This window comes from Schistocerca gregaria, unplaced genomic scaffold (assembly GCF_023897955.1).
Source record: "Schistocerca gregaria isolate iqSchGreg1 unplaced genomic scaffold, iqSchGreg1.2 ptg000994l, whole genome shotgun sequence".
In the NCBI taxonomy this organism is placed as follows: Eukaryota; Metazoa; Arthropoda; class Insecta; order Orthoptera; family Acrididae; genus Schistocerca; species Schistocerca gregaria.
In genome coordinates, this window is record NW_026062344.1 from 358858 (window position 1) to 368770 (window position 9913).

General features: G+C 30.3%; 1 protein-coding gene and 1 non-coding gene across 2 annotated transcripts; one reads left to right on the forward strand and one right to left on the reverse strand.

Annotated features, from left to right (window-relative positions):
• Positions 1–64: 64 nt before the first annotated feature.
• LOC126326572 (uncharacterized) lies at positions 65–3512 on the reverse strand. Its single transcript, XM_049995731.1, has 3 exons — positions 2651–3512; positions 2166–2473; positions 65–2088 (listed from the first exon to the last, which is right to left on the reverse strand). Exons 2-3 carry the CDS (start codon positions 2184–2186, stop codon positions 1048–1050), a joined length of 1062 nt encoding a protein of 353 aa, XP_049851688.1. The 5' UTR covers positions 2187–2473; positions 2651–3512; the 3' UTR covers positions 65–1047.
• A 4324-nt stretch (positions 3513–7836) lies between these two features.
• On the forward strand, positions 7837–7955 carry LOC126326604 (5S ribosomal RNA). Its single transcript, XR_007560766.1, has one exon. It is a non-coding gene; the product is annotated as a 5S ribosomal RNA (ribosomal RNA).
• The last annotated feature ends 1958 nt before the right edge of the window (positions 7956–9913 follow it).

A 9913-nucleotide genomic window follows, 5' to 3' on the forward strand; every position in this document is an offset into this window, starting at 1 on the left:
CAGCACGTTTGCTCGAATTCTCATCAAACAAGACCTTTTTTTTTGATATATAGACTGAGGTTCTCAAATCGTGCACATGTTATACCGGTATTTCACTGGATCTTCAACCTTACTAGATAGATGTAATATACCTTCAAGAACTTGGTAATCTTGGAAATTTCGTGAAAAACAGGGTTTTTCTAAAAACTCAGATAGCGCTGTCTTTAGGACCCCTTCTCAAGAAGTACTCAAGAAAATATGTCCTCATCACAAACAAGCCAGGGTAAACAAATTCACCTCAATAAATCTCGAATACTGCTTTTTGGTTTTATTGAAGGGCTTCTTTCCAACTTGGTTAGTTTCTATAGGGATTATCGATTATTTGATTAAGACTGACTAATCAAAAATCCTCTGTGAAGAGGGTAGACCTTATAGTAATCTCACCTCTATTTAGTGTTGAATGTTGGATTACGTTTCAACCTTTTATAAATTCGCATTCATTATTTCATTCCATCAATCTTTGTACAACCTGATTTTTGATCATGTCAAAGCTTGCATAGCTTCCGACTAATTCAAGGCGTAATCTTCCTTTTATCAACATATTTACAAATGGTATGCAATGGTCCGATCACGTTACGCTTCTAGCCGAATTTGGTGTATTAGTAAATAAGTCGTCTTAACGGCTTCACCAAATAAGTGATAATAGAGGGTGCTTAACGCCTGTCCCTGGAAAACAAAATTTTAATTTTGACCCAAAGGATGTCCCATTGTTTTGGGGTATAAGCGATTTTTATGCCAGACTGCCACGGATCTTGAGCGAGCTTTGAGAAATTTGATAATGATATTTTTTCCTTCGTAGATTTCCTTTCCTCCTTTTTTTTATCTCCATAACATATGTAGCGTATGAATTAATATAATATTTGTCGAATTTGAGCTGCTTCTTTTGTACTTGGCTTTTTTTTCAGGCCCTCTATTCTTGGGTTTTTTATATCGAGGATCTGTTCAAAAGCATTTTCTGATATTTTTCTTGAGAGATGGACGTTTTTCTCACCACTTTCTGACAAGGTTTCAATAACTGCCGTCATCGACTTCATCGCTTCTGTAATATCTGGTCTTTCTTCGCTTGCTATGATAGGTTGGGCTTCGATATTTTGGACTTCGCGAACGATAGCAGCGCCTCTTAGAATAGTCGGAGTCGTCACTGTATTTGAAATGGCCGGAGCACTCTATGCTGGATCGACGCCTGAAGTCTCTTCCAAATCTGTCGTAACTTCTGCTCAGGCTTCTGCCTCGACTTCTGCCTCGACTTCGGTCTCGACTTCGACCCCTAGAATTGTATGATTCCTCATGCCTTCTACGTGACCTACGTGAATAGTGATTATAGTGGTAATCAACACTAGAATCTCGACTAGACTCACTATTTGATAGGCTGTCTCTCAAGTAACGATAGTCTCGGCTTCTACGTGTTCCGTGATATTTTTTCGTCGCTTCATGTTCTTCGTCTCTGTTTTTTCTGTACGAATTTTTTCGAGGCTCATTGGCCAATCGAGATGCTTCCTTAGTATTCGATAAAACCGAAGGGGACATATCAGCAGTCGTACCACTGGGCGCATCATTTATAGCTGCTTCTTTAGCTGCACCACTATTGATGCCAGTTGTCTTAGAAGACTGTCGCAACACCTGCACAGTATTTTTGGCTGTTTCGAGCACTTTTGTAACTTCATTTATTCGAGCTTCAATTTTTCCTTGGGTAGAATCAATGAGCGCCTTAGGAATACCAGCCGTGCTCGTTTGAGCATCAACCAGCATTGTCCACAGTTCTTTCATAAATGCTGATGTGTCTTTTTCTAACATATCGCTAACGCTTAATTGCATCTCTCTCGGGTCAATCTCGTCCAAATCAAGAAAGGCGTTAACGTAATTAATTAACAACTCATCTTCTAAGCCGTCAAATAATTCGGTAATCATTTTAGCTGTCCATTGTTTAAAAGCTTCCCTATTTACTCGTTTCATATCAACCTTGGTATCGAAGATTGCTGGGAACTTGATCGTGCTTTTCCGTTTTGCATGATTCTTTTGAAAACGAGAGTCTTGATCTAGGCTAGTGCCCTAAAAAAGGTGGTTAATTTTTTTTCAAATGCGCTTTCTTGTGCATAGAGACACTTGTTTCTTTTAAAGCCAAATACCTTAAAAAATCCAGCAGACATTATAAGAAGAATTAACCCCGAAAAGCGGCTACTTATTAAACGCTTTAGCTGGAAACAGGAAAAAAAATCAGCCTAATTGTAATAACGTGGCTGCTTTTTGTTCGTGAACAGAGCTGAAAAAAAAGTCAAAATAATTCTCTGTTTTGGTTTACGATTCTGGTCAAGTTTTTTATAGAAAACATTTCTCCGTTAGCAATGTTAAGCTAAACTAAAAATTTGCATTATTAAAAAAATATACCCGGGTAAATAAACAAGTTTATAAAGGCGTAATATGAAATCTTTACATTCTATAATGTTTCCGAAAATTTAATAGTTAGTTCGTCAATTACTTTGTGCCCTTCGATAGCATCAGCACTTCATTCTTTCTGTTGATGACTACTGTATCATATTTTTTGTATTATTCATTGTAACAGCTTTCTTTTAGTTCTATCTGAGAATCTAGTTTCAGCTTACCCTTAACATACCCGAACTCTACAACGTCTATCCTTTTTAACTGAATCAAACTGCTCCCTTGAATGAGAGTGCGCAATTAATAGTTCTCTTTGTTGGCGAACAAGCTTTCACCTAGAATTGTCTTAATTTTTATTGCAAAAAGATTGAATTGATTCAACTCATTCCTTAAGCCAGTTCCAAGTTCCATAAAAAACCCATCGTCTGTTCACTTTTCTTTATCTTTTATAGTTAGATAGAACAGGTATAAACTGCTAGCTCTAATTCATTCTCCTGATAAGAACAGCGATATTGGGTATTGGCTTTTGCTTTGAGACAATCTTCAACTTTTTAAATATTCGGGCTATTAAACATCGGCAGGTTCTAACTCAGCTTGACTAAGCTGTTGTTGCCCTGAACTTTTAGAGAAGATACCTAATGGTTCACTGAAGTAAACAAAACGTATATACACCCTGTGGCTATTTTGCACATGTAGTTATCTCCAAGATTACAAAAAGATGATAGAAGCGTTTGTTGTTTTACACATGTACATCAATAACTTACTCACTTTAAACTATTATAAGTATGTGTTTCCAGATACCTATATGATTTAAATTCAAGATACTTATAATATCGTGAATTTTTACCCTTAGTTAGATTGTTATACGCACATCGTTTCCTATTGTGTTGTAAGAACATTCGATATTTTTTTAATCGAATGTGCTTTCACTATAAATTAAGCAATTTCTTTCTTTTAGAATTGCGTTGAATCATCTTATTTTTTTTGCAGCTTCCACACAACGTTTGTTTCGTTTAACTTCTAATAGGTAAATGATAATTCCAGACTTGACATAACCAACATCTTGTTATTGGCATATTGTTTCTCGCTTTCAGTTTATTTGAAGTGTATTCATAGAGTTTAAGGTTTTATAAGGTTTATTCCTATTTATGTAAAAATTGAGGTGCAGTTTCTTATCGTCATTCTAAGTAATTTTGAAATAGTTTTACAATTTTCGTTTTGATTAGTTTCGAAAACTGCAATATGACGTTTTTAACTTTGTATCACAACTCAAAAATTTAAAAGTGTTCGCAATATCACGGCCTTATGGTTATACACCTCTAATTTTAAACCAAATTTGAGTTCAAAATGCTTCATTGGTGATTTGACCTGCTGCATAAAGGATACAGTCAATTTTAATAAATTTCCCCAAAATTTTGAAGTAATTGTTATAGAATGAAAATTATATATGATGGCATCTATCCTGTCAAATTTAGAGCCAACCAATTTCAAAAAACGACAGCCAAAAATTCTATGACCAAGGTTCATTACTTTGAGATTATTGCATTGGTCAAGACTATTGTAAGTGAATGTATGAAAGACGTTTCTGCAGGTAGCCAGCTTCCGTCTGATTTTAATGTAAAAATTGAAAACAATTTCTTTTTGAATGATTTCAATTCAGTTATCGACAAGGAACTTTATTGTGTCAGTGATTATTTGTGTAATTCTGTTTTCATTAAAAATCAGAAAAATTTAGATATCGACATTAGAAGGTATTGTATCTATCAAAATCATATCAATTACGTTTATATTTAAATTTTCGAAAATTAATGTGTTGTGTTATTCAAAATGAAAATTTTTTTCAAAGCATTTATCTTTATTTTACTATTATTTAATTAGCCAGTGTTCTGTTTAGCTGGCGTCGACGTCGGCGTGTTAAAAAATGTCGTTAGTGCTTTGGTTAAAGTTTAAACCTACGGATGTACTTTTTTTAGTGGGCATATCCGCCTGACTACAAAAGTTTGGCGTCGGCATATTAATACAGACATATATTTGCTATTTAGACTGCAAACATCGTGTTGTTTCACTATTTTGTAAAGTATAGCTCTTCTATTGTCTCTTATCAGCATAATACAACAAATCTAGAGCTTTTGGGATATCAAATATTGTCAAAATTACTCGATGCATATTTTATATACTTCCTGGGTACTTTTTATAACTTCTGAGCGAGCGATTAGTCGCTAATTCTAATATTTGACTGCATAATTGGGTGTTTATATTAAAGAATTTTTTTAAATCGACTTGTTTACAAACTAACTTATAATGAGTAGCTTTGATATAACTGTGCATTTACTTTAACTCAGAAGTTGAAGTTATAGCTTTAATTGCTTCATAAGAATTTAATTTACCTTCATGCTTGATAGCACCTTCCTATCATATTGATTTATTGTTTGTCGGTAAAAATCTGAGGTATGTGCGAAGATTGATATAATAATTTACAACTAGTATGTGATGATGATTACATTAGACCTGTTATTGCCTGAATATGATGTCAAACTTTCAGTTTTGAATTGATGACTTTATTATCTGAACATAAGCTAATTTTGGTGTGAATTTAAACCAATGTTATGGTTCTAACATTTATTTTTTTTTTTAGAAATTTAAACTTCTCCGTTTTCATTTCTGATCTACCAACACACCGCCCAGTTTTTTAGATTTAATTCAATTTTTTCATTACAAAATATTTCACAGTTTTTTGACATGAAATCTTAGCGCAAATAAACATTTTATCTAGAAAATTATAGTTTAAAAGTTTTTTTCAGACATGGCGAATAAAGTGATGTAAAATTCATCCAACTAGCGTTTTTCGGTTACCTGTTTAATTCATTTTAATAATTAATCTAATTTTTAGAAAAAGCAACAAAACAAAATTTAGAGAAAGTGGTCTTCTAGTTATAAACATAAATTAAATTTTTGTTGTTGATGAGTGTGTCTCAATAATTCAAAGCAAGTATCTGTCTTGAAAAATATCTCGAGATTAGGTTATTAAGCTTTTGAATTTAGTTTTAGGCTTTAGTCATTTATGTATATGTAACAATGCGCATCATCTAGTGTACGGGTCATTGCGCATGCACGTGCAGTTTTCATTGCCTATGTAGGAATCATCGCCTATTCTGCTGTTGATATCGAATACGGTTTTAGTGTAACAACAGCAAAATCAGACCCTTGCCTGGCTAGTTCTACATAGATAAGAACGTCAGATGGCTGGTGTTATATCAGCAATAATGTCATTTATCTTTGTATATTTTAATATTTTTGCTAATACACAATTAGCTCTTTTGAATAAACTATGTGGTCAAATACCATTTAAGAGTTTGTAATAAAGATCAGCAAACCATGTAGCCAAAGTGAACAAAATTCAAGTAATGTTATGACAATTAAATAAAGCGCTGTATCAGAATTTAGATATATATGATGTTACCTTGGTAATAAAAATAGAAATCATAAGGATTGCAGTGAAAATGATGTAGACATATTTAAATATATATTAAGTACATTTTTTGATTGTTTAATTACGTGAACAAAGGTATAGCAAGAATTAAAAACACAAAAAAGTAAATTAGGTTAGCCGAAAAAATAAACAATTCATTAACATACTAACTTAGCAAGGTTATGTAAACCTGACAATAAATGAACATATAGCTGATATATTGAGATGTAGGCTTATTGTGAACAAAAAAATGTTATTGTTTCAAATTCTGTTAAAGACAAAATAGCAGCTGTATCAAACTAAATAGAGGTATACCCTTGGTTACAGCTGTTGAAAAAAATCAGAACAAATCAAAAGATCAGAATTGAATAACAGGATGATAATAGATCTTGTTTGTGGTTATGTAGCAAATGAAGATAATATAGGCAATAACAAAAGTCTTAGAAAAACTCATATATCATATTGACAACTGGGCATATTTATCAGGAAAATAGGTAAAGTGAAAGACAGTGTTTGATTTATTAGGTACACTACTATTATATAATCTAACGACATTTATTACTCTGATAAATATTTTAAAATATCACTAAAATTTTCAGTTATCAAATGCTTGGATCATGGGAATTATAGAAAATCTTTCAATTATGGTTCATAACTTTAGTTTTTATATATTTCTTTGGGTAATATAATTATACAGATTTATAATTTACTAAAACTTGAGATAATTATAAATGATCAATATCGATAGTTAATGCCAAACAATAAATAACTTTATTTGGTAAGAGTGAATGGTAATAACATATTTGATATTGTCGGCTTGAATTTTCGTTTTCATAAAAATCCAACAAAACCGATTTAGATATTTCGGATACACATTGCATTTGGTTCTGAATCAGAATTTAAATATTCTAGTATTATCTCAGTTGGCTTACAAAAAAATCCTAGACATTTTGTTCAATTATTGTATCAATCCAATAAATAATATTCTATTACAATATAACAGCTTTATATCTTTACAATACAAAAATATTCATATACAGTCAAATTGCCAAAAAAGTTACGTTAGAAAAAACAATACAACAGATCTTATTACCTGTGCGTCCGTCAGCAACATTTGCAGACACTTCTAAAAAAAATATAGTCCATTTTATAAAAATGCATGTACTATAGTTAGTATTGGTTTTTCAATGTATAATTTAACCTGGTATAATCCTGGTCTTAATTAATCATAATATTTTTTGTTAGTATTCAAAACAATAGCTCGTATTAACTCCTCTTCAAAACAATATATTCATTCTACAGATGCAGATCTAATTAACTGTCGATTCACAGATCATATTACAATATAAATGAATACAAGGATAAATTAGTTATGTAGAACTAGATAATTAAAATCTATTAGATTCTAGTATATATATATATATGAGTTAAATAGAAAAACAAAATATAAACACATTGATAATAACAAACAACCTCTGTCTATGATAAACTGGAACAATCGTTAACAGTATGGTATAATCAGGCAGACGTTAAAGTGTAATTGATTGATTATATAAAATAAAAAATCAAATGTGAAACGTATATATATAATAGATGATATTAATAAAGGAAGTATATATATAATATATATGATATTAATAAAGGAAATATATATATAATATATATGATATTAATAAAGGAAATATATATATAATATATATGATATTAATAAAGGAAATATATATATAATATATATGATATTAATAAAGGAAATATATATATAATATATATGATATTAATAAAGGAAATATATATATAATATATATGATATTAATAAAGGAAATATATATATAATATATGAGCAAATTAATAAAAAAATCAGAGATAAAAAATGATAAGAGTTGTAGAATAGATGATTTAAATATAGTTGTAGAATAGATGATTTAAATATAATAGATTGATAATTATATAATGAATACGACCATACTAGTACAAAAGCACCGCTTCCCGTCTGATCAGCGAAGTTAAACGTACTTAGGCCTAGTTAGTAATGGAATGGGAAACCAGCTGTGAACTCTAGGTGTTGTATTCTTTTTTTTATTCTTTTAATAAGCTATATATTATTTTTTGTTTTTTTGTTATATTAATATATTTTCTAGCTAAACTATTATGTTAATTTATGTACACAACTATGATATAGAAAAATTAATGTAATATTAAATTTAAATCTTTATATACTTAATATTTCTTTTATATCCTTTTAATTTCTTAGGTTTATATATTGAAAAATACGACCAAAAAATTTTAGATACTGTAAGGTTTTATAAATACAATAAAGATATTTATAACCAAACAATTTTTTAAACAAGTTAACTGAACAAAAAACAAAAGAAATAATATAAATAAATATATCAATACCAAAAATCCCTATTCATCTCCACATTTACATCTGGTTCATATTGATCTCAACCACTTTTCTCATAGTCGTATTGAATTCGTAATTAAACAAATATTAATGTTCATTCATAACATATGTCATATTCTTGTATCCTTATACCTCACTCTTTATATTCCATATAAGTAAATTATATCTATCTTGCTTATTTCAACCGATACCCATCTCATATTCACACATTTCACATTCTAATCTACAAATAATAGCTCTTTCTCATTCAAACTTCCTAAAATATTAAACAATATTACAACTAACCAAACTTCCCTAATCAAATAATAAACGATCAAGTTTGTGCAATATTATTAATACCAACTAAGATCCTATGATACACTATCTATCTTCACTCTACAATTCATATTATTAAATCAATACATCTACAGACATATCAATACGTCAATTTATAATAAACGTTTATTCAATAAGTATATTTTATCTCAAAACACTTTAAAACTAACTAATTTCTTCTAACACTATTTATACTAATAACCTTCCATGATATATTCTTCATAATATCTCACGCGATATTTTAAACTATTTATTGTTTTAACTCCATTCTACATCTTCTCTTTACGCACCTTCTCTTTATCACCTTTAACTATCTTTTCATATATATTAAACTATACAAAAACTGAAACTCTCATAATAGGTATGTTTTAATTCAAACTGTCACTTTTTAATTCTTATAACTCTGCATAATTATCTATTATCTTGCACATCATATCATAAAAGTTAATTTATTATCACTTTTGTTCGACTTACATACACAATCATCCCAGCGATCGCTTTCAACCCACCTCTCTACAATATTCAACTAACTAACTCGTCGTTCATCTTCAGGACACTTTCTTGTATTCTTCTTTATATTCATATATATACCTACTCAATTTATATCATCCTATCTTCCCTTCAACTCTAACCCATTTCCCTTTCTTATTCAACTTTTCTGCTAACCCTCCTATCCCTATCCTGCACCTTACTTCTCATTATCTCATGCTATATTTTTACTCAGGTTCTATCATAATACTTATTCTGACCACACAGTATCTCTCTATCATATTATTCTCACCTTCCTCATTCAATCTAATATTATTCTACACATGTTTTTCTAGATACCTACCTATCTTACACACCTCTAATATCATATTATCTGCACACTCCTTATCGCATCATATTATCTATAATACTAACCTGCCTATACCCACACATTCTCAATAATATACACCCTCTTTAACTATTTACGCATTATTCGTTCTACTCACCCAAGAACTAATCCACTCTACAACCCTATAATTCCTAATACCATTAGTTCAACACGCCTGCAAAACATCAATAGACCAATCTATACTAAATACGTACACAATAAACATATCCAGAAACACTCAAAAAATAACTCTTTTCCTAACACCATATACTCCAATAACCTCTCATCATATGCACTTCGTAATATCTATCTCACCTATATTTTAAACTATTTCTTGTTATTCCAACTCTATTATTTTATGTCTCATCATATATACACTCATTCTTTCTCAACTCCATCTATTCCCTATTCCCTTATATATTAATCTATATAACAGCTGAAATAACTCTTAGGC